This window comes from Poeciliopsis prolifica, unplaced genomic scaffold (genome assembly GCF_027474105.1).
Source record: "Poeciliopsis prolifica strain line A6 unplaced genomic scaffold, Auburn_PproV2 SCAFFOLD074, whole genome shotgun sequence".
In the NCBI taxonomy this organism is placed as follows: domain Eukaryota; kingdom Metazoa; phylum Chordata; class Actinopteri; order Cyprinodontiformes; family Poeciliidae; genus Poeciliopsis; species Poeciliopsis prolifica.
In genome coordinates this window covers 218004-243899 of record NW_026562449.1, presented here as the reverse complement: position 1 = coordinate 243899, position 25896 = coordinate 218004, and the positions used below count along the sequence as shown (strand labels likewise).

Below are 25896 nucleotides of genomic sequence, written 5' to 3'. Positions count from 1 at the left end.
ATTTTCATTTTCAGGGTGCCATGCCCCTGGAAAGGTTACCTATGGCTGATCCCGAGGTGAGGGATCAGACAGAGCGCAGTTCAAAGTTACTTCTAACTTGAACTGGAATTTATTCTAGAGTATCAGAGTAAAGGGGGCTGAATATTAATGCATGCCACACTTTTCAAATTATTAGTGAAAGTTCTTTAACCATACATTATTTGCCTTCCACTTCACAGTCATGTCCCGCATTGTGTTTTGTAGTTTATTAGGATTTATTAAGTTAAATCCTAATAAACTACATTAAAGTCTGTGCTTGTAACATAATAAAATATTTAAACTAAAGTATGCATATACTCTATTGTGTATAAATATATAAAATCAAGCTGTTTACATACTTTTTGCTATGTAATTTACCTATCCATGGCGTTAACCTTTTCTATTACACTTCTGTTAACTACAGTGATCTTGTGTCAGAGACGCTCCTCTGCAGACACATTAGAGTTTTTGTCAGAGGCGGAGCTCAGAGTTCCTGCACTATACAAGCAATGGACTGTCTGAAAGCTGAATGCTGCTCTGGTGAAGCAAAGCTTCTCTGCAGGATGTTCCACTGAACACTTGGAGCTCCAACTGACTGGCAAGTAAAACTGCACTTTTAAAGACTTTCACTTTGCACGAAAGCGTTTTCTTTTAACTTGTTTATAAAGGTAAACATTTCTTATAGTTTACATGGATAGAGATGATCTTCATTTTAAAGTGAAGACATGAAATATGATTTACTGTATCTATTAAAGTGTTGATTTTCATCATCACGGAATATGAATGAGGTTTTCGTAAATTAACACGTTTGCCAGGCTCATCAAATGCAACACTTCACTGAAAAAATGTTGTTTTTTTGGATCACTTCAAGTTTCTTCAGGCTGTTCACTAACGCCTACATTTCATAAAGCTCTATGCATGGAAATGACACAAAATTCACTCATTTATTTCAGTAGCTGTCTCAGAGATGACTGTAGAATATGCCTGTAGTTAAAGGTGCGGACTTTTTTGTCAGTGGACCAATGTAATAATTAAAAAGACATTTTCTCCCTCTTTTTTAGCACTGTACATACACCTAAAGTCACTGACTGAAGAAAGGCTCTGGGAATATGAGATGATTTTGGCTTTAATTAGTACAGCCTGTATTAGTAATGTCATGTATTCTTTACAGGCTATGCTAATCTATGCCAGAATCAGCAAAACATTGGATCACGAGGATAGAAAACTAACTGAAATATATTGTTTGTGGTGTGTAGATCTTTTGTTTTCTTTTTATCAGGTTCTGCATGTTTTACCTGCTTGGATCCAAAAATGTTTGGGTTAAACACTGGCCAAATCTGAATCCGTTTCACCTTTACAGGTGAAACGGATAAATAATAAGTATAAGCATATTTAAAATTGAATAACAAAAGGCTCTCTAAGGTAATGTTTTCCATCCTTCCCTTCGTCCTGATGTTGATGCCATGCGTTACGAGTCCTTGAAATGTTTCCAAGAAACAAGAAAGGAAGTCCAGTTGTTTTCTATTTCTGCAGTCAGTGCCTCCCTGTAAATATTCGGCATAGTTCTGTCACTGCTTGCTAAAAATACAAACATTTTATCCCATTATACTATGTGACAAACGTTTGAACTTTTTCTGCATACAGCTTCTATCTCAAGCTACGTCAATCATATAGCCTTACCGAATATATTAAATATGTATCTAGCCTGCCTAACCTTGAAAATATATCAAAATTAAGAATCAATTCCAAGAAAACAGAAATACCTGAAATCTTGCCATGCTGGACTAAAGTAAATCAAGAACTCTGACAGTTTGATTTTCTCTGCTGTTTTTGTGCTTTATGGGACTATGGCTGTCCCATAAAGCCCAAGTGCTTTGAAATGTCAAAACCCAGATCATAGAAGACAAAACAGTATGCTTTCATGCATGGTCTCTTTTTCCCAGCTGATGAACCAGTTCCCTTCAATGATGAGACTGACAGGTTACATTTAAGATCCAGTCCAAACCTTAACTGTCAACATTTAAACTACATTTTGTTTTTTGTTGTTTTTCCAGATGGTCATTAACCACAATGAATCTGACTTCTGCTTCTGATCCCGCCCACTTCTTCCCTGATAGCCCTTCTGGTATGAAAGACCAAATTACATTTCAATCTAACAAAGAGCCAGAAGTAGAAATGCACATTACTTTTAGTTTGTGCACATTTACTCTGCAGATTGAATCAGGATATTACAGATGTTTGAAATACTTTATAACTGTACTTTTTCAGGTGCCTCTTTCCAGCAATGGTCCAGGTACTGGAATTTGCATAACATTAGTATTTTTTCAAGAAAAGGAGGAAACATTTCTGAGTCCGCAGTTAACATGACCTTCAAGCTGCCTGAAGAGGAATTTGATCCACTGGGAGGTCACACTGTGTGGCAGGTAACACATTGATAATAACTTTATTTTCAATTCTGTTTTTTGACACTTTTATTCAACATATTTTCCATAACAACAGTTTTATTCTCATTTGTAAAGGGATCAATAAAATGAAATGAAAATTGATTATTTTAACTTGACATCTACAAATTTGGAATAATTCCATCATTCCTTTAAAAATAATACCAATATAACTCTGACTCTTATCTTTCCATAAATTACACTTCCAGAGAAACTACAAAGTCAAGAGAAAATTCTTATGTTTATCGGCAGAAAACATGCAAAGTTTGATTTGCTTCCAGTTAAACTCAATGGTAGTGAGACACGTATACTGCTGACAGTCCTCTGAAACTCTGGGATTATTTTTTAAATGGTTTTTATAAAACAAAAGAGAAAAAAAAAGATTTAATTTTTAATTTAAATTCATTGTTTGTAACTGTACACATGTACAATGAGATTAAATTCAACTCCACAAACAGTGCGAAGAAAGAAATACATATTTACAACACTATATACAAATATATATACATGTATACACATATACAACCACTATATAATTAGTGTGTGTTGGCTTCAGGGTGTTCATTGCTTTTGGGAAGAAGCTGGCTTTGAGTCTTTGTTTTTGATTTAATACCTCTGTAGCGCCTCCTAGAGGACAGCAGGTCAAACAGAATGAGGCCAGGGTGGGGTCTGTCCTTGGTGATGGCCTCAGCTCTGCTGAGGCAGCAGGAGGTCAGTCAACATTACTCTGCAGCCTCACCCTGTTTGTAACAGTACAGCTGCTGTTCTGTATGCTGTTTGTCAGCAGGCTCAATAGATGGTCAACAGCAGCTTGGAGTTTAGTTTGAACTTCCTCAGGACCCATAAAAAGTGTAGCAGCTTCTGAGCCTTCTTGATGACTGCTGTGATGTTTGTATTAACCTGCAGAGATGAGGACCCTAAGAAACCTGAAGATGTGGATCCTCTCGCCATTAATGTAGAGAGGAGCTAGTTTGGTACTCAGCTTCCTGAAGTCCATGATGACCTCCTTGGTTTTCTTTGGTGTTCAGAGGGAGGTTAGTCTCTGAACATATGGCTCCAGCTTCAGGACTTCCTGAAGGCTGCCTCATCACCCTATGAGATGAGTCCAACCACTATGGTGTCATCAGCAAACCTGATGATAAAGTTGTTATTGTGGACTGGACTGATATCTTGGGCATGGAGGTAATAGAGTAAGGGGCTGAGCACACAGCCCTGTGTGGAGCCAAGTCTCCGTTTGAGGTTGGTTGGTGAGGAAGTCTTTTATCCTCATGTGAGAGGAAGAACACAGAGAGTGACCGGTTCTGTTATGAATCTGTCCGGGATTATTGTAGTGAGACACGTATACTGAACTGAACTGTAGTCAACAAAAAGCCTCCGGATCCTTTGCTGCTCCAGGTGCTGAGTGGCGTCCTTTGTGGATCTCTTAGCATGATATGAACTGGTGAGGGTCTTAGTGTTGGAGCATATGGTCTGTGATGTGCTGCAGAACTAGTCTCTCTAAGAACTTCCTAATTACTGACTTTTCTGACTTTATTTAGTTGCATCTCCTCTTCATTCCCAGGTCATCATCATCGTCTTCCTCACCGGATCCCTTTCTTTCGTCACTGTTGTTGGCAACATCCTGGTTTTACTGTCCTTCAAGGTAAATAAGAGCCTGAAGACAGTTAACAACTATTACCTGCTCAGTCTGGCCTTCGCTGACCTGACTATCGGCACTTTGTCAATGAATCTCTATACTACCTACATCATCATGGGCCAATGGGCTCTCGGGCCGGTGGTTTGTGACTTGTGGCTTGCAATAGACTATGTGGCCAGTAACGCCTCCGTCATGAACCTGCTCGTCATCAGCTTTGACAGGTAGCTGAAAGTATTTTAATTTAAAATTTTCTTCTAAATGACTGTATGACTTTGTCTTTTGCATTTAAGAAAATTCTATATATTTACTCCAATGTAAATATGAACAATGTTACAGTTCTGCCATTATTGCTGCTTTGGGCAAGACTCTCTTGTCGTCCACAAACCAATAAAAATGCAGGAAATCAAAAGAAAGATGCACACCAAAAAAAATTCTAAATACCAAGTGGAGGCAGCAACGCTCTTTTTTTGTCACAGTTTTCTGTGACAAAAAAGCACCACTGGAACTTTGTGGTATGTTATTTATCGTACTGCAAAGAACAAGTTACAGTCTCTATTTATTACTTTCTGTGTCTCCCCAGGTATTTTTCTGTAACCAGACCTTTGACATATCGGGCCAAAAGAACAACCAAGCGAGCCATGACCATGATTGGACTAGCTTGGTCCATCTCTTTCATTCTCTGGGCCCCGGCCATATTGTTCTGGCAGTACATTGTGGGTGAACGCACGGTTCAGCCAAATGAGTGCTATATCCAGTTTTTGTCCGAGCCCATAATTACCTTCTGCACTGCTATTGCTGCATTCTACTTACCAGTGAGTATCATGGCCATTTTGTTTTGGAAGATCTACCAAGAGACAGAGAAGAGAGCTAAAGATATACAAGGTCTCAAGGGATTTGGGTCAGGCACCAACCCGAGCCAGGCTCAGAAGCTGGACAATGGCGGTGGAAAAGATGCAGTTGGCAGCCAGAGGATATCATCAATCATGCTGCGCCAAATCAGCTCCCAGAGCGTCAGCAGTAGTGAAATCTGTTTGTCTTCTCCAGAGAGAAACAGGAACAATAATTCCAACTCACCAGGAGTGGAAAACCAAAAGTGCAGTAGAACTCTATGTTTTCAGTTCTCAGCCTGCTGGACTCGTTTTTCTGCATCAAACAGATCCTGCAACACAACAACAAGTACAGGAGAGGAGGCTGAGCGCAGCAGCGTTAACGATGACATGGTTGCTGCTTCGGAGGTGAACCAGAACAGTCTACATCATGAAAGCATCAAAGTTCAGAAAGGCTCGGATGGACTTACTCCCTCATCTTTTCCTGACCAGTCAGTTGCCACGGCAACCGGAGATGCTGTGCTTGCCAAACGATTTGCCACTAAAGCAAAAATAGAGATCAAGAAGCGCAAAAATGAAAAAAAAGCAAATGAAAAAAAAGCAAATGAAAAGAAAGCAGCAAGAACTCTGAGCGCTATTCTGTTTGCATTCATAACCACGTGGCTGCCGTATAACATCATGGTGTTGGTCAACACTTTCTGTCAGGACTGTATTCCAGAATCTCTGTGGGCTCTGGGGTACTGGCTGTGTTATGTTAACAGCACAGTGAACCCCATGTGCTACGCTCTGTGCAACAAGACCTTCCGAACAACCTTTAGGGATCTATTAATATGCCAGTGGAATCAAAACAGGAACAAGCCCAATTTTAATCAAAGGCAGGCTGTTGGCTCTCAAAAGGAGCCGAGATAGATTGTAATACTGGATTGATCCATTGGGTGGAAATATTTTCTTTAGGTTTAGGTGTAATTAACTATGCCTCTGTGGAAAGAATGCTCATCTGTTTCTTTATTAACTTGTTTAGTTTATGGGTTTTACCACACCTTGTTGGCAAGGATATGCATCAGAATCACAATTCCTTTATAGTCATTGAACAAGAAAGCACAAGAACATTTTAAAAATACAGACTCTTAAAGGCAGTGCAAATAAATAATAATATAGATGTGTGTTCAAATATCAGTGGAAAACAACACTTTTTAAATATAGATTTAGTAAATTATATTTGAACTTGACAGAATAGACCTTGCTTACACTTGTATTCATATTTTTGGTTTTCATTTTTATAAATATATTAAGAGAATTTAGTAAAAATTATTTCTATATTTGGCAATATTGTGCTGGTTTTAAGTGATTTTACACTCAATAATCACATAATTATTGTGATTTTTGAGAGCCACAGTCAAATCTATTCTTTCAAATAAACAGTAATCCATGCCTTCATTTCATCATGACTGGATTCAGTAATCCAGTCATGGATTACCTCCACCTCAGAGTCAGCCAGTCTTCACTTACACGTCTGCAGCTGGGGCAAAAATGCTGCTGCTCGTCTTTTAACAGGAACATGTAAGAGAGAACACATTACGCTGGTCCAGGCTTCTCTCCACTGACTGTCTGTGTATTTAGGAGTTAATTTTAAAATCCTTTTGTTTGTTTTTAAGATTTTAAACAGTAATAACCTTTCCTAATTTACCTTAATAAACACGTAAGATGATTTGGGACAGGATGACCTACAGAAGATGAAATCACACATCAGAGAACAGATAAAGAGAGAAAAATGAGACTTGACAGGAGTGAGGGTCCTGATTGAGCACCCTCACCAGGTGAATCAGGACAGAAGACATGAAGACTGCATCTGGAGAGCTTAAGAAAACAGAGCGGGAGATGCCTCATCACCTGTTATCAGATCCAGCACAGCTGTCACACACACTCAACTCACACATGCACACGACTTGTACTTGTGTGCCTGTGGCGGCCACACACACACATCACACACACACCAAGAATCTGAAGTCCAGGAACACTGAGGAAAACCTATCATCCCTAAGATATCATGAATATCAGTCGAGTCACACTTGTACTGTCATTTAAAAAAAAATCAATTATATTTTTTTAAACATCTAAATTCTTTTTGTAAGTCATACAGTTTTCTCAGTTTTTTTTCTCAGTTACTTATAATGGGACCATTTGCTATTGATATTTGCTATTTACTAGTTATTGCTATGCAGAAAGCAATGCAATAATATTTTGTCAAACTATAATTTTAACAGTGAAAACATTTTCTTACATTTAAAGGGAAATGACAGATTGGTTTCATGTTGCTTCATATTAAGGCAATGTTCATAAGCTGCCAGCCTGCAGCTCAGAAGGTTTGGTTTTTGGTTTTGTGTTTCACTGTCGACGAGTTGCTTGTAGACCCTGTAATGTATGTGATCAGATCAGAACTTTGTTGTGATTAAAGATTTCTTAGGATTTAACAGAGGTTCATGATCTTGCTTTTGTTGTACTCATGCTTCTCTGTTGTTATCTGCATCAACTGTGTAAATTCTGACATTCTGCAGAACATAACAAACAGCTGCTTAAAAGTGAAACCTGTGGGGGCGATGACTTATTGATCTTTGAGGACCAAGGTCTGTGGAGGAACAGAGGTAACTGATCTGACATCAAATATTACACACAGCAATAAATTACAACTTGTTTTATTGCTATAGTTCCATTTTACTTTTGTCTTCACACAGCAACAGATTACACAACACAGATTACAGTGTTCCTGTTTACAGTGATCCAAGTAGTTCTCCTATATCTTGCTTATGAGTCAATATTTCTTGTAATTTTCTGAAACAGTGTTCAGTAAGTCTTTAGGTTTTCAGAAAGTTAGTTTGTTTTTCTTCCGATTTTGACTGTATTGTCACTCATTTCTGTTTTCAGCCTTTGTAGATGAGTATTAAGGTCTTTATTTACCTCTAACATGATGTAAGCAGTTATGGTTTGTTAAAACTCAGCTAATATAATTTTAGGTATAAAGTTGCTGGTGCTAAAATTCTGGTTTTCTTCATCCAACAGAAAAGAAAATACATGATAAATACATTTACCATTTCTGGCAGAAATGGTAAATGTATTTCTGGAAGTCTACTGTAAAAAACTGTTTTTCTAAAACGTTTAAAAAGACATGCAGATGGTGCTTTAGGAGCCTTTCCTCGTGATGATTTCTGTCAGAGCTGCAAAATTTGAAACAATCAAAAATATGAATTATTCCCCTAAAGCTTGGTAAATAAATAAAGCACTATCACTTTAAGAATATATGAAAATATAGGCAACAAACAAACCTGAAGAAAATAAATCAAGTTAATCAGCTTCAAGAATGCGTGAATGAAATATGACTGGACACAAGGTTAGACAGAAGAAAACCTGATATTGATCCTTGGTTGATTTAGATGAGAGATCTGCGACAATCGAACAAGTAATTTCTGTCAGCAAAATGGCTCTACTCGTGTAGAGCCATTAGAAAAAAGACAACTTATAGTTTTAGATAAAAATCTACTCCAGAAAAGTTGGTGTTATTGAATTAACAATTTTCAAGTCTTAGATAAAAATACTTCATATTTCAAAACATCAAGACTGGATCATTGTCTTATGGAATAAAACAGTGTAAACAAAAATTATATGAGATATATCAGTCTTCAAGTATCCACTAACCACAGTAAATGTGATTTTTACAGGCATTCATTTGAACACATGCTTCTTTAAAACCTTCCAGCGTAGTGTCAACAGATTTTCTGTTGACTCTGTTGGGTCAGTTGAAGATTGTTTTGACAAACATTTGTGAAAGAATAGCTCACTCTCCAGAGCTCAGTGAATTCCAGTGAGGACCTGACAGGATGCTACACCATGGGGGTCCAGCTGCAGCTGGGTCAGTTGATTTCAACTGACCCAACAGAAATGCATATTAACAGAATCCACCTGGATTATTCACAAGGGAAAGTCAGAATCCCGGCAAAGATATCAAGTCTCCCACTTCCAAGTGGAGACTTGGAAAGTTCAGTTGATGACTAAGTTCAGTGGATGACTAAGCAGGAGTGATCTTAACATGGATGAAGAGAGAGGCAGGAGAAAGGCTGGAGCCATCCAGCTTCAGCAGGCGCACATGGCGATAACCTGCAGACAAGAGACACAGTCAAGATAGAGTTAAGCTCACAAACCTGGGAACCCTTGGCATGTCTTTGCTTCAAGCCTCCATTTCAAACTACACTGTACTGCCAAACTTATTTGCTCACCCATTCAAATTATTAGAATTGGGTGTATACACTGAAACATCTTGGCTTGCAGATTGTTTTGACAAACATTTGTGAAAGAATAGCTCACTCTCCAGAGCTCAGTGAATTCCAGTGAGGACCTGACAGGATGCTACACCATGGGGGTCCAGCTGCAGCAAAGCCTTGGTGATGACCAACTGCAATACAAAGCGTTGTATGCAGGGGTGACGTTTGGAGCTGGTCCTTTTTTATTTTCCACCATGACTGAACCAGAGCACAAAGTAAGGTTCATGGAGACATGGATGGAGAGTCTGGTCTGGGTGAACTTGACTGAACTGCACAGAGTCTTGACCTCAACCCAATAGAACACCTTTGGGATGAATCAGAGCAGAGACTGAGAGTCAGACCTTCTTGTCCAAAATCAATAGTCAAAAATCCTCTTAAACACACTTATAAAGCTTGAGAACAGCCTCGACAGAAGAGTTGAAGCTGTTCTACCTACAAAAGTGGACCAACGTCATGTTGGATTAGGAAAGGGATGTCACTTAAGCTCATATGTGAGTCAAGGCAGATGAGCAAATAGGTTTGGCGATATAGTGTATATGCACACACGCACCTGTGCGAAGACTGGTGAAAGGTAATGTAAACTGCCCTAAGAAGTCATTACTAGAGGTATAGTCATGATCCTCCACTACGAAGCGCACCAGAGCCAGGTCAGGTACATGAACGGTGAAGTTAAACGTACAGTCCCAGCGTGGATTGAAGCCTAAAACCAACAACAGTCAGTCAAACATGTAGCGTGTTCCTGCATTTGAACACTCTCATTCACTGTCAGTACCATTGTTGTCCACATGATGAGTTTTCTTCTTAATGTTGTCAATGGGAACTCCGTGGATCTCCACCCATACCTGAGGATCCACTATAGTGCTGGGTTTGTCCCACTCTGGTTTAGGTAGCTGCTGAGCTGAAATAACCTTCAGCACAAAAACAATAGAGAAGATATTAGTGAAGAAGAATCATTTTATATTTATTACATCAGAAAACTCCTCTGAATTACAACATAAATATTTGCAATGATGTCCTCATCCAAAGCTTTATGGATGAGGACAGAAAAAAAAAAGATCTAGTCAGGTCCTGCATCCAAAATGGAAAATCTTAGTAGAAAAACATAGTACACCACATAAAGCTACTGCATTTAAATAAACTGGTCATCAGCAGAATAAAAATTCTAAAGCTTACATTTCTGTTTTTACATATGTTCATGAAGTAATAATGTTCCATCTTACCTGAACAGTGAGCAGCAGAGGTTTGTGAGCCGGACCACCTCCAACATTCTCTGGATTGAAGGAGGTGCTGGGTTGTCTCATGAAAGGGGGCTTTAGGACAAACCCACAAAGACCATTCTGCAAAAACCGGCCTTGATTTAGATCCATCGACTCACCAGACGTCTGGAAATTCAGAGCAACTAGAGGACACATCACAGCAGAGTTATCCACTAGGGGGTGAGCTGTGAGAGAACATGCTTATTGAACACATTCATTACTCTGCTAGATTAGATTAATGTGTGGCTGAACTACCAGGCATTTTCCAGTGTATTTCTTTATGTCAATGAGTGAGAAAGAGAGAAAGAGAAAATTTTGCACGTCAATCCCCACTCTCCCTTTCTGTTGTTGTGTCCTTGGGAAGCTACTCCCTCATTTTTCCTCCTGCATAATGGTCCAGCATACAAGTTATACGACCACCATCAATGTGTCAGTTGGTGGGTGGAATGACTGAATGTAGTGTGAGGCGCATTGGGATCCATGAACTCTATCAAGTTGTTCTTGAACTTGATAGAGTTCAAGTGTTATCAATCAGTTATGTGACCTCACAAATATGCTCCTGGAAAAATGGTCAAAAATTCCCCTAAAGACTCCTAAACCTTGTGGACAGCCTTCCCAGAAGAGCTGAAACTGTTCTAGCCAAACAGAGCAGCTGTTTGGCTAGACATCCAACACAAAGTTAGTACAACATATTAGCTTTCTTGTGCTACTTTTTGGTTGTCTTGCGAATCAGTGCCATTCTCTGTTTGTGAGCCTCTGTAGTACAAGCTTTCTTGAATGGTCTGATTTCATCTGATCCATAACCTGGAATCCACATGTTCCACTGACGCTCTAGATGTAACTGAACATCTTTAACCTCCAGCGTATTAGATTTGCGATGACGTGCCAGCCCTATGGATTAGGAAAGGGATGTGACTTAAACTCATATGTGAGTCAAGCCAGATGAGCAAATAGGTTCGGTGACATGCAGTGTATTGAGACTCGTTCATAGGCATCAATTGCTGCTTTAAGCCCCTGTGAAAAACCTCTCTGATAGCGCTTGCCCCTCATGCAGTTGGACTCTCTCTCTCACACACACACACGTTAGTTTATTTATAGCTCTTGTGAGAATAGTGACATGCCCATGAAGAGGAATGTAAGAACGCCAGTTAATCTAACCATTGCTACAATTGTATACTTCATCAGGTTGTTTTGGAGGTTGTATGACTAATGGAAGATTAGACTGATTTTTAAAAAGATACAGGAGTCTTTTTTTTGTCTTGCACTTTTACTGCTGTTCCAACAATTGGACAACAGTGATTAATTTGGAAGGGTCGTTTCATACACTGCTTTATATAGGATGTTGTAAGCATAATACATGGAGTAGGCATTCTTTTAGCTCCGTCCCGTGGCATAAATGAGAATTACAATACCTAATATCATTTGTATTGTACATCTGTGTTATTTCCAGTTGAATTTGTTTCTATGAATCATCCAGTTATTGATACCTAATATCTAATGTGCTATTGTTAGACATCATACTAATGTCTACTGTTGGCTTACATGCTAGTGCAATATAAAAGTGACAGCATTTAATCTAGTATTAACATTCTAGCTAATTTTAGCTTTCACATAGATTTTTGCGTAGTGAATGCATTGTTACTGTAGGTCAACATGTGACAGCCCTCCTGATAATGTAGACCGGACTCTTTAAACCACCCACACCTGCACCCTGATGACTCTCCTCTCTCCCTCATGAAACAACACATCCCGTCATAAAAAAAGCTTTTGTGTTTATCTTTTAGCTAATTATTAAAATTAGCTAATTGGGGCTGCATAAAATGATTTAATGGAGCAAGTTAATGTTAGGTACCATGCTGGTAATTGCGCAAATACTAATAAGAGCATTTTATAGATCTTGCGCCAATCCAGAGCAAGAATTTTTGGATTGACTGAATGTTTTCCCTCCGTATCAATTTTTTTCTTTGTGTTCTGAGAATTTTTGCTTACTTCTGCTGCTTTTGCCCATTTGTTACATTTCTGCGAGTCTTCCTGATTTCAAATGCTTTTACAATTTTCATTCAAAAAGATTAAACTTACAGAATTCACACTGCATCTTCACCAGAAATGCTTTTTTTTTTCATATTTTGCTTGGCAAAGAAGATGATTTCAGTCCAGGGAGGGGCTTCAGGAGCAACTTGTCCCCCAGGATGGCTTTGAGTTGCTTGCCATCCTAAGAGCAATCTAGGAACACATATCTGAGGATTGTTTGCAGAGATCTTTTCTGATCAATCATACTGGCCAGATGTTTCCCCCCACGATTCCTGGTGTGCTGCTCTTACCAATTTGACAGCCAGCGTTCCACATCTCCTGAGGGTTGTAGTTGGACGACTGAAGGCGCTGGCCTGATGGGTAGATCCTGCTGATCTGGTGACAGTTGAGACGTACAAAATACATCCCTGCATCAGCAGGACAAGAACACTCTTAGTCGACACTCTTTGCTCAGTGGTCTCAAATGCTTGACCTGGTCTCCGAACTTTTAGATGTGTGTTTGGTTCAGCACACCTGGCTCCAATGTGAGCTCAGTAGCAGGTCTCTGTAAAGCCTGACTACATTCTGGGGAGGCAATTTAGCCAATTAACTCAGATGTGTAGAAAATGGGTACATCTAGAAGTTGTAGGACTTTGAGACCATTGGTTTACATGTAAGCTGAGAACAGACTCTGCTTATCATGATCTACAGGTTTTTAACAGAAATCTTACCTGAGTCCTTGATGAGCCTGATGGCTTCACTCTCAGAGAATGAACACATGTCAGTTGGTGGATTTTTGGCAGCATGTTCAAAACTTTTAAAGGGAACACTGCAAGTGTACACCACCAGCTCTGACAGCTCTGGACTCAACTTGGATACTCCTGGCTGGGACCATAAACATTTATCACAGTATTAAAAATGCTCCCTATTAATTCACCTTTTAATAAGTAAATAAATAAGTCATTTAATAAGTAAAATAAAGTCTGTGACCAAATCAGAGTCTCAGGCTCAAAGGGGAACTGTTGGTGATATACAACCTTCTTGACTTTCTTTCCAGATGACTTTTCAAAGCTGCTTTCCTCTTCTGATGAGTCCAAATCTGAAGAACTGGACGGATATTCTTCCACCACCTTCTCCTTCTTACCCTTCACCAGGATTTTACCCCTCAGATCCTGCACATCCAACCAACATTCCACATCAACTTTCAACAGCAGTGGCCTTCAGAAAAGAAATATACTTCCCTTTGACTTTGCTATTAGATGTCAACAAATTAATTTTCAATCTTTTTGGACTTCAAGAAAGCAAATGTCACTCTGTACAACTTCTGACCTTTAACACAAATGAAATAAGCTTCTGTTCAGTTCCATTATCTACCTCTGGACTTGGCAAAGCAGATGATTTCAGCCCAGGGAGGGGCTTCAGGAGCAGCTTGTCCCCCAGGATGGCTTTGAGATGTCGAGCCATCACAGCCTGCTGCTCCACGGAGCAGTGATTTTCCAGAGACAGAATCAGAGGGTAGGGAGATGCCTGGGAGAGCCCAATCACCACAGTCAGAACTATCTCAACAGGTCAGAGGTCAGGAAATATTTACTTGAAAATGAAATAAATATTTTAGAAACGTATCTATTCAAGCTCTATTTCAGAATCAGAATTCTTTTATTGTCATTGTCCAAGAAAGCACAACAAAATGTAAAAAATAGCAACTCTTGTAGGCAGTCCAAAAAAATAAATGATTACATTTAAATAAATCTGAAAATATACAGTAACACCGAGAAACATCAGGGATGTTCAGAACATGATGATCAGGATGAATTAGCAGCGTTCAGGGAAACAGCAGCTCTTGGACAGAAACTGTTGCTTGTCCTTCTGCTTTGTTTATTCTGCCTGTAGATTTTGTGTATCTATGGAGAATACATGGCAGTAGTGTAATGGATGAAGAGCAGGATGTTGAAATATGGATAGATGTTCAGGTCCTCACCTTAAAGGCATACTCATTGATGGTCTTGATCACCTCCACAAAGGGCACTTTGGATGTGAGCGTGTGACCGTGATAGATGATGGGTTCTCCTCCGTCTCCATCCCAACAGTCCAGCTCCACACAGCGACAGCCATGACTCAGAGCTCTGATAGACAGATCACAGAGGGCACATTCAGAAATTCAACATAAATATCAATTCCTGTAAGTCTTGTGACAGATATTGAGACAACAGAGAGTGTTTTGTTTTTTTTAACTGCAACTTCATTAACAATTTTAGAGAAAGACTCAATTCTGCTTTTATGTTTTGACTAACAGGGTCAAATTATAATATTAACAATTAAATCCTCAGGATAACATTTAAATGCTTTGTCTTTTTTGTTTATAAAAACAAAAGAAAAACAAAAATATCATGCCAGATTACAAAGCCACACCTATTTCTGGTTTTGTATTCCAAATGTATTCACCTGGAGGGAGGGGATACATTATATATAAAGAAGAGATGGGACAAGGAAGGGAACCACCAAATTCACCTTGAAGACTGGTTAGACACTTTGAATAACTGTTGGAAATGTACATCATCACTGACATTTAGGGAATTTGCTTGGAAGACGGTTACACGTGTCTTTAAAACACCAGCGCGGAGGGGCAGAAATAAAGATAGAACATGCTGGAGGTCATGTGGGTCGAAACAAGCTGGCCATTTTCATATTTTATGGAGCTAAGTTATCTTCTCACTGGGGAATAATTAAACAAAATGTGGGGGGGACGTGCTGTGGTGGCGCGGGGGTTAGCACGCCCCAAGTTTGGAGGCCTCAGTCCTCGACGCGGATGTCGCAGGTTCGACTCCTGATCCCAGCAACCTTTGCCGCATGTCTTCCCCCCTCTTCTCGCCCTCTTTTCTGTCTGCCAACTGTCAAAAATACGAGCCACAGAAAACCTAAAGGCAGTTGTCTGAAATAATTTTTCTGAACTCTTTAAAAGTACAATCTATCCATTGACTCACTTAGCAAAATAGCTACAATCACAAAATGTTCAACCCTGCTGCTGGAGGGTTGACAGCAGAAGCTGCTGCTCACGTTCTCCCTAAAACCAGGAAGATAAAGCGCATCACCCAGTTCTAAAGTCCTTCCACTGACTCCTTGTAGATCAGAAAATACACTTTAAAATGTATTTGCTAGTTTATAAATCACTGAATGGCATAATACAATGCATTAAAGATCTGCTGTTGTTGTATCAACCTTTAAGAACTCTCAGGTGTTCTGGTTCTGCTCTGCATCCAGAACAAGAACCAAACATGAGTTGTAGCATTCAGCTTTTATGCACCACTGATCTGGAACAAATTTTGCATTTTCTGGAACAAACTTCCAGAAAATGCAAAACTGAGTTTCTTTAAATCTAGACTAAAATCTCACTTGTTTTGACTTTCCTTTGATTCACAGTCACTGGAACATTGACCAGCATTTAATCTGAATTGATGAGTTTGATGATGTAATGTTTGTTTTTGTTTTCTCAATTATTAACTGAATCGTGTTTTTTATTATTCTATTTTTGTGTTTTTATGATGTAAAGCACTTTGAACTGCCTTGTTGTTGAAATGTACCATGGATATAAACTTTACTGACTGCTCTGCCACCTGGCATGAAGGAATATGAGAAGTTAATGAGACAGAACATAAGCAAATTAGGTCATTGTCCAGGTTTTCAGTTGTCTTTTTAACTGTGTTGATGTATTACAGGATGCTGCTCACCGTATGTAAGACTCTGTGCTGCTGTCCCCGGTCAGCTGGTCCTTAGTGAGGTAGGTGTTGTGTGATGAGGAGATGAAGTAATGTGACAGTGGCTGGTTCATATCTTGGTAAACTCTTAGGTGTTCGGGGTTAAACACACAGTTCTCCTTAGACAGCATGTACATTGTGAAACCATTAGGGGTCATGAACTGGTTTCTCTGGGCTGCAGAAGGTAAACGATACAAATAAGAAATGATTAAATAAATTCAGTAAACAATCAGACATAAACAATTATAGTATCCCTGTCTCTTCCAGAGGATAAATATTGTTAGTTTGAGAAATTAATTTTAAGATGTTCATTAGGAGGGTGGTTTAATCACAGCTGAACCCAGATGTGAAGATGCTCTGTCTAAAAAGACTAAATCCTACGAAACATTTCCTGTTTTGGGTCAATAAAGATGAAGTAAATTACTTAAGCTTCTTAAATACGACAATATCTTTTCCAGCTTCGAGGTTGACTTACTAGTATTTCCTGAGTGTGACTGGTATGAACGAAACCACAACTGATTGAGGTTTTGTTGTGATCACTCCTTAGCATTGACTTTGGTTATCTTATAGTCACTAATTGATGCTATGCTTTTATATCATTGTCCACTAGGCTGACCCAAGCTTCAACTTCCAAGCTTTTAGTCTTAACATGTTGCTTTCATTTTCCAGTTAACTTAAATGTGAATTAGAATCAACACGGAAGCACAGAAGCACCAGAATCTGGGCTTTTCACATTTTGCTTAAAGGCAAGGTCATCTCAGCCTAAGTAATGACAGGAAGTGTTTATGTCAGACAGAAAGAATTAAATGTTTTTGACTTTGTTTTCAACCATAAATGTTTGAAAATAGTAGTTTCTAATTAACAAGTTAGCACACCCCACTCATTGAGTTCGTAGGTGAGGATGAGACTCTGAGCGTGTGTCAGGGAGGCATCCTCCCCCTGCTGCCTCAGGAAGTCCCTCAGATCCACAGTGGAAAGGACACAGCTGTTGGCAGAGCAACGAATGAAGACAGCATCCAACTCTGGTCGGCGTAGCAACTCCTTGCAGAACACTTCGATCTCCTCGTGGTCTAGACGTCCATCAGCAGAGCGATCACATTTCTGTTGGTCAGACAGAGACAGTCTTTAATTGTGTTGTCGACCAGCAGACGGTCACAGTTGTAGCGGCTCTACCTGGAAGAGGCTGTGAGCGTACTGATCACTAAGGTCAACATTGATCATCCGCAGCAGCGTCTGCACCTCCTCATAGCTCATCTTGTCATCACGGTTCTGATCAGCTCGACTTAGATAAGCATGGATCCAAGTGATACAAACATGGTTAAGGAGGCAGCTGCTGCAGTTCCACTCATACTTGATTTATTATAGACAAGAAACATGGAAAACAGCTTAGCTCTGATGTTTGTGTTGGAAGTTTCAAGCTGAGCAGTTGAAGGATATTGGTCAAGTTTCTCTTTGTGGGTCATGTTGTCCACTCTCTCCTGCAGAGTGCGGATGCCTCGGACCCAATGCTGGGCCTCCTCCTGACTGCTGCACAGGAGATCCAGACTCTTCCGGGGTCCTTTGAAGACCACCGTCAAACATCGACCCTCTGGCACTGAGCCTGCCATCCGCCGCAGGGTTTCTGACTGGCAGCCTTCACGAACACACTCTACTTCCATGACAGAGACTATGGGATGGAAAAGCAGAGTGGAGGAACAGGAATAAGGAAAATGGAGAATATTTAATCAGGAGATATTTAGTCCAGGATCAGAAAATCTGGAGAAGATGTAAAAACAGATTTTTGAAACAAAGTAGGACCTATGAAAGTGCAAGTTTATCTAGTCTAAATCATATGCATGCACGCAACTTGCCATTACATTCCTTGCCCAGAGCATGTGGCAGGGAGGAGGCGAAATCAAATCTACAACTTTCTGATTGCACTGAACCACTGTCAATCTATTCTTGGTAAATAGCTCTGTTATAGATGCATGTGCACAGTAAAAAATACTTGATTGCAAATAAAATAGATACAACAAAATCATCACACTGGCACATTAGCTCTTAATTTTGCTTTTAAACGTTTTAGCATGTTATACGTGAAATAATATGCCAATGTAACAAGCACCTTTTCATTAATATTAAGAAACAATTGACTTAAAACTAGCTTGTATGTTAGTTTTGTCTTATTTCTAGAGTACTAAGATATTTGCACTAGAAATTAGACCAAAATACTTGCTAAGATTTTGTGTTTCTGCAGTGTATCAGTTCCTTCAGTTGCAAACATACCAGATTGCTCAGAAAACACCTTCAGCTCTGACAAACAGATAAGTGGTCTCCAGTAAGCATGGATAACCAGATGCTCTGCAGCAACAATCAACAGACGCCTGGTCAATCGGTCAAAGGTCACTTCTCATCAAAACAGGACTTTAAAGTTACACTTACTAATCATGAATAAGATTCATGAGTAGTAATCATTACACTCTGAATCAGAGCTGACAGTGTTTCAGATGACAAAGCTTTCCTCTAAACAAGTCCTGTTGTGAGTAGCCATCAGCTGAGCTATTTAGAAAAAGTCTTCTTCTATTCTCCAAACTGACACACAGCTTCACTGTCAGACTGCTGTGAGCACTCCAGTAAAGTCTCCTATGAAAGCCAAACCTGTTCTTTAAACTCTTCCAAATTAAACAAGAAGACAACCGTGCTCCTTTAATGTGCTCAGGCGGTCTCCAACCAAGCTGGGATTTCTAATTTTGACCTTTGATTCTACTTGACTGAAAGCCACAGGGGCGAGGAGCTAAGGAGTTGGGCCACCCAGCTGCGCTACAGCCAGCCCCTGTGATCTAAACTAAGTGGCACTAATTACATACAGAACATGAATGATAGGTTCTCACTGTGTGTAGTCCACATGATGATCACTGGCATCTGCAGACTTTTTTCTCACAAACATAAGAGACAATCTGAGTGGTTTCTGTGTGACTAAATCAATTAGGATCAATCGATAGGTTCTGACTTAAAATTGGGCAATCTATAACATTCAAGAAAACCCCATAGACCCCTGGGTCCCAGAGGTCAGAGGTCACATCTCAGCAGACCTGCTTTACTTGTCAAGTTAAAAAAGGGTAAAATCTTCTGGTAATGATATGCCATCAAACCACAGACCCTCCCAGCTTCCAGTGTTCTATAATCTAAATGTTTGAACTGCAACAGGATAGGGGAGCATCTTAAAATAAGCTCCAACTCTGTAATCAAGGTAGGCTCCCGTTGGTGCAGCAGGGACTGGGTACTCCAAATGCAGCAAGTAGCATTTAAGTCCAACCAAAATAGACACACTGTACAGATGTTTTACAGAACACACCCAGCAGTAATACGGTCTTAGCAAAGCGCTATATTCTCCAGGGATGGCTCCCAAACCTTAAACAAGGTCTCAGCAAGAACTGGAGCTAAAATGTCTACAACTGCAGCAAAATATGACTTGGCATATGCTGTTTCATGAATTTCAAGAAAAACAAAGAAAAAGTCAGTAAACCTTTGTTTCAGGCATGAAATCAATTAGCGATTCACAAGAGCCAACAAGGCATAGAAAACAAGAGAGTTTGATATAGAACAAATGAAAAAATACATGGTTTAGCTGTCACCAGAGAACCTGAAGGTCCAGGTGTCCAATTACACTGGACCTGCACTTTGCAGATGCTGTGAAACTGTTTAACTGGAACAACGAGTGTTAAACTAGAGATGTGGGCTGACATCCATCTTTTATCTTACACCTTCTCCCTAGTGGGGTCCAGAGGGGTACTGGTGACTGTTAGTGGTCAACGGCCAAGAGGCAGGGTCACCATGGACAGGTCGGTCACCAGTCCATCTCAGGACAACACAGAGGCAGACAGGACAAACAATCATGCACACAGACGTGCACCCATGCAAGCACACACAAACATACCCCTAAGGAGAATTTAGAGAAACCAATTAACCTGACAGTCATGTTTTTGGACTGTGGGAGGAAGCCGGAGAACCCAGAGAGAACCCGCCATGCACAGGGAGAACATGCAAACTCCATGCAGAAAGACCCCAGGCTGGGAATCGAACCCAGGACCTTCTTGCTGCAGGGCAATATAGCTACCAACTGTAGCAACTGTGCAGCCCTATCAATAAACAATATTATTACTTTTGTTAACTAATATTTACCAATATTCTATATATTTGGACACAATGTTAAAGTAACCACATACATTGATTTTCTGCTTTGGTTAAACACCTCAACAAGGCACAAAGAGTCCAGTTCTATTTATTAGATGCAATATGAAAAGCTGACTAACATTGATATGATATTGAAAATCCCTATTTTAAACCCAACCAAAACTTTCCTTTTTGTCTGCTGTCTTCTGTTGCCCTGGTCAAAAGAAGGAACATTGGCATTTCCATGTTAGACATTCCTGTTTTCTTTGTAGTGACTGTATGAGTTCTAAAATGTAGCTACCGTAACAAACTCGTCAGTTGTAGATTTAATGCTGAAAATGAAAGCCTTTTTTTCTACACTGTTGTTGAATGAAATGAATCAATCCTGCTGCAGAGTTAACAGTGAAACACTGTGTTTGCTGTCATAATGGATCTAGACTGACTGTACTGAAAAAATATTCTTCAGATTATGAAAATAGCTCAGGGCTTTCTGTGTCTTTCTTACAGCATGTCATGTACCTTCCTGTAAGAATTTTGTCTAGATGCGTAAAGAGAAGCTAACTCACAGGATTGTTGCTCTTTGGCCCGGCTGGATGTCTTCTGGGATTGACACCAGATAGTCACACCATCATCCAGAAGCTTCAAGGTTCGTTGTTTCTGCCAACGAGCTGATCGGACTTTCACCATGCTGCAACCCTGCAACATCTGCTTCACATCTTCATCATCCTGAATCCCTGGGAAGAACAAGGACACAGAAAGAAAGATATATGATGGCACGCAACATGAGTTTGGTGTGGACATCTGGTTATTGCCAGAGAGTGTAAGGTAGTGAATCTCATGAGAAGTCTTGTTGATAGCTGCAGACTGCTATCCTCTGTTACTTTGCAAGGCACTTCCTACATCTGATCTGACCATGCAAAACAGATAGTAAGTAATTAACAAACCTGAACAGTGTAACTTTAATAACCTCTAACAATAGTAAACTGTAAAGTAAAATTTTCCATAGCTGTTAAAGAAGGTTGTAACAACCATATTTTGGCAGTTGCTAAGAAATGTATTACACAAAATGGAAACCCGATGCCCCACTTCCAATTAAAACATGACTTTGTGAAATCTATAGCTGTGTGATCTTAGAGAAAATAAGCTATTGGAAGTAAGACATTTTATAAAATATGGCAACAATTTTTAAGACATATGCAAAACTTACCTGCATAGGATTGACTAATCTTCCTGTAATTGAACTGGGCTTGACAGTATTTATGAACAATAGTGACACAATCTGACCCTCACTGCATCTCTGATTCCTATATAATTGTATTTAATCCTTAATGATTATTCCTACACCATGCTTTTTGTCTTTTTCTTGTTGTGTTATGTCAATGTAAATTTATTTTATTTAAAGTATGTCTACTTAATTGATATTGTTCTGGATTCTGTGCCAGTTAGTAATTATAACTAGTGCTCTGCTTTGAGAGAGTCAGAGAGGCCCCTTCACTGTCCACTTTTAAAGCTCGTCTTAAAACCCATCTATTTTACTTGGCCTTCAACTCCAGCGAGATCTAGTTTCACATTGTATGTTTGTTTGTTTTAAACTGTAAGAGTTTTTATTTGTTTTTATCTATTTTATGTACAGCACTTTGTATCAGCTGTGGTTGTTTTAAAGTGCTTTATAAATAAAGTTAGTATGGTATGGTATGGTATGGTATGGTATGGTATGGTATGGTATGGTATGGTATGGTATGGTATGGTATGGTATGGTATGGTATGGTATGGTATGGTATGGTATTAAAAATATCCAATATAAAGTATTGTGAAAAAAAAATCTTCAAATTTACTCGAAGCCTCTGCCTTACCTCATTTGTGCCCATCATCAAGATAAAATAATGCAATATTTTCTATTTGTAAATATTTTACCATCACAAGCCATTATAATATATAGTTCAATGTATTCTGGTCCTACTCAGCTTCAAGAAAGGCACACAGCCTCCCTCCACCATCACCACTGATATATTATTTAGAGGTGCAACGATACATTGGACAGATGGTAATTCGATGCAGATTTTCTTAATTTTGGGAGACATGTGATCCACTTACACCAATCTTATCATCCTCAGCAAAGATCTGAAAGTCAGCCACAGTCCTCTAGTGCTCTGCTTTGAGAGAGTCTGACTAACACACCCACCAGGTCATGTCTGCATATTTGCAGTTCACAATAGTCACTCCACTGTTGGTAACCCAGCAACATTTCAGAAAAGAAAATGAGTATTCTCCAAAAACTGAATTGGCACGTCAGGTTTTTTGATTGGCCAGAAAACTGCTATCGGAGCATCCTCGATATTATCAACGAGGAGAATGAGAAGACATGATCCCACTTGCAATAATAACTCTAATACAATATTGTGCAGATCTTACTCTGTATTTTTCTAGGTAATACTATTGATTATCCTAGGAAAAATGCATAATGGTAAGAACAGAGGAGAGGGTGCAACAGCAGACAATGGGATTTAAGTCTTAATTCTCTGGTCAGGGTCCCATCATTCCAGCCTGTGAGTAAATACAGCTCTAATTCTGGTGCCAGGATTCAGGACTGATCCAGGACCTAATTCTCTGCTGCCAGTCCGAAGGATTATTACTACTCTGCCAATCTTGGAACAGATTAGAAGGAAAGAACTCAGATGCACAGGATCTTTTAACAGCAACATGTTAAAAGATCCTGTGCAGTACCCACACAGACTGCAGTTACGCATGTATGAGATTTAATGTCCACTCACCACAATTATGCATATCAGTGGTTTAGTCTGAAAGTGTTCAAACCAATAAGAAGATTAATCATGACTTCACTGATCAGAGCTGAAGATCAATGCTTCCTCTGAAGCTGAAGACTGCATGAAGTTTGCTGAACCTTCAGCAGCAGCCAAATAATATCAGACTCAGACACACAAGTTAAAATCAGTGCAGTTCATTCCACACTGGAAAATTAATTTAACTTCATATGCAGATGAAGCTCCTCTGAATATATTTAAATGGTTAAATGAAATGTAGGCATTAAGCCTGCAATGTACCGTCACATTATTATTATCATTATTATTGTATGTTTCATTTAAAGACCGCTTCAAACCTGGCAGTACAAATTCTGCCAACAAACCTTTTCGCTCACAGCATTAAAACGAGTTCAAAGAAGCAAAGATCCAGCAGAGTGGAGAACAACAGAGGAATCATGCCTCAAATAGGAAAGATTTGTCAAAAGGAAATATATTCAAAGATCTGACAGGAGATTAGGAAAGCTTCATTGTGTAGCTATTTCCACTTCTGGGATCAAAGTGAGTCTGACAGTTTTAGTAACTCATGCTGGTCCTGGAGGAGTGAATGACTCCATGCAATCTGCTGGGTTACCTTTAGATAGAAGCGTTTTAATCTACTTTCAATAATGAATCCAGTGTAATGTGCAATTTAATAAAGGAACAGTTGGAATGAATGTATTGTTGAATTTAAATATTTTTATAAAATGCCTTCAGAGGACATTTATTGTGAATTAGCGTTATATAAATAAACTGAATTGAATGTAACTGAAATGTCCAAACATGGCCATAAAGACAATTACATAGACTTTTTTTCAGTGCTAATTCTTATTAAGCTGTAGTTAAAAACAGCAACTAAGTTAATATTCATGTAGGCCTACAACATTTTAGAAATATTTAGTAATTAATATGAAATGACTAAAAACATGCTGCTGTTGTTTGAAAGCTCCAGCTGTCTCCAGTCCTGCAGTGTTTGTGGATTCAGAGCCTCAGTAATCCCTTCTGCTCCAGTTCGCTTTGAACGGATCATTGCTCCGTTTCCCTGCAGAGACTCTGCAGCCTTCAGGATGACTGCAGCGCACTGATTGATCCTTTCGTCTCATACGAAAGAGGCGACATGACGGTTCCAGGTTCTGCCAAACGCCCTCAGATTATCTGGGCCGAATAAGAGAAACACTCACCCAGATTCCTCAGGGGGTCGATGGCCTTGGGTTCGGACGTCCCGGCCCGGTTCTTCTTGTGTTTGGCGCCCAGCATGATGCGCAGAAGCTCCGGCCGCTCCGTCTATGTGAGCCGCAGGGTGGTGGACGGTCAGTCGGTGCTCTGCTGGCCGATCCTCAGCATTTTAACCTGCTCAGGGGTCTGAGAGCCCCACTTCTTCAAAATGATGTCACTGGCGTCCATCTGACGTCAGAGCCGACGAAGTCCTCCTCAGCAGATTTTCAAAATAAAACGGGAGGAGTATAATACGCGGATGAAGCTGTCCAGTTTTCTTTCTGAGCATAAAGTTATTTCCAGGAGTGTGAAATTCTGTTCCCTGTGTTGGGAACGAGCATAGCAGCCAGAGAGACAGATCTTACCATTTTCATGATGCTTCTGATCAATTTCTCTGTAAAAACAACTCATTTAATCATGTCGAGGTTGTAACATTCAGTTTAATCGGCAGCTGTTTAAAAAAGAAGAAATAACAAAATTGTGAAAAATAAATAAACAGGATCTTCTGTGTTATTTTAATCACCAAGAGTATCGGTCTTTTTCCAACTTTTGTCACTTAAGCCTGACAAATAAAAGTCAGTCACCAAACACAGGTTTCCAACACGTTATGTGTATTGATCATTTTTTATTGCTGATATCAGAGGATAGAAACTGGCTGACAGCAGGGCACAAAAATTAAGACTTCTTGAAAAGATGAGTCTTTCTGGTAAATCCCATTTTAATGGATAATATGACAGATTACTGGATTAAGGAAATTTATACTATACTACATCCTATCACACATAACATTTTATGAGAATTTTGAAACAGTTGCTCTTTATTTCCCGACGTTATGGGGGAGGAGAGGAGAGAGCACCCTGAAATAATCTGTCATTTACCATTAGATCAAAGATTCCATGAAAACACTGTGGGGGAAACCAGAGAAGATTGATTCATTTCTTACTTTATTTGTTATATTTATTAACAGGCCTCTTGTTATTATGATTAAATACAATGATTAAGCCTGACTGGTATTGGATCCCCATCACTCACATTCTCCCCAGCTACTTGGTTGGATGGATCCTATTGTTATTACAATACAGCAAATGCTGTATGTAGAAAATACATACAGAAACATACAGGTATGATATTAGGAATAAATGAAATTACTGAAATAAATTGGAGTTAGGGATTTTCGTGGAAGCATGTCATGGTACACTGGTAACAGAAAATAACTGGCTGAATCCTCATTGGTCATTCATTAAAAAATTAAAAACATTCTCTTGAGAATGGGTCTTTCCTTCAGAAAATTATTTTGTTTCCAGTTGTTCCCATTTAGGTTTACGGGTCAAGAACTGAAAAGAATTTCTATTTTCTACCTGTGGATTTCGCCTTAAGGGGGCAGTGCTGGGTATTTTTCAGGCACATAGTGCTGTTTTATTGCGGCTAAGCAAAAATGTTATCTTCAGTAGCTACAAATATGAATTAATCTGTGTAGT

General features: G+C 39.4%; 2 protein-coding genes across 3 annotated transcripts; one reads left to right on the top strand and one right to left on the bottom strand.

Annotated features, from left to right (window-relative positions):
• Positions 1-2088: 2088 nt before the first annotated feature.
• On the top strand, positions 2089-7345 carry LOC129352295 (muscarinic acetylcholine receptor M1-like). Its single transcript, XM_055021220.1, has 4 exons — positions 2089-2143; positions 2287-2441; positions 4021-4316; positions 4676-7345. The coding sequence occupies exons 1-4, from the start codon at positions 2089-2091 to the stop codon at positions 5829-5831; spliced, it is 1662 nt and encodes a 553-aa protein (XP_054877195.1). The 3' UTR covers positions 5832-7345.
• Positions 7346-7599: 254 nt separating this feature from the next.
• plcd3b (phospholipase C, delta 3b) lies at positions 7600-24595 on the bottom strand. 2 transcript variants are annotated; one of them, XM_055021218.1, is made up of 15 exons: positions 24385-24595; positions 20972-21139; positions 17691-17919; positions 17427-17556; positions 17129-17354; positions 16227-16428; positions 14480-14624; positions 13876-14028; positions 13539-13673; positions 13233-13386; positions 12813-12929; positions 10456-10634; positions 10008-10143; positions 9786-9935; positions 7600-9071 (listed from the first exon to the last, which is right to left on the bottom strand). In XM_055021218.1, the coding sequence occupies exons 1-15, from the start codon at positions 24458-24460 to the stop codon at positions 8983-8985; spliced, it is 2289 nt and encodes a 762-aa protein (XP_054877193.1). In that variant the 5' UTR covers positions 24461-24595; the 3' UTR covers positions 7600-8982. The 2 variants fall into 2 exon arrangements, with proteins under 2 accessions (XP_054877193.1, XP_054877194.1); XM_055021219.1 differs by lacking the exon at positions 13233-13386 and having other exon boundaries at positions 12813-12897.
• Positions 24596-25896: the final 1301 nt, after the last annotated feature.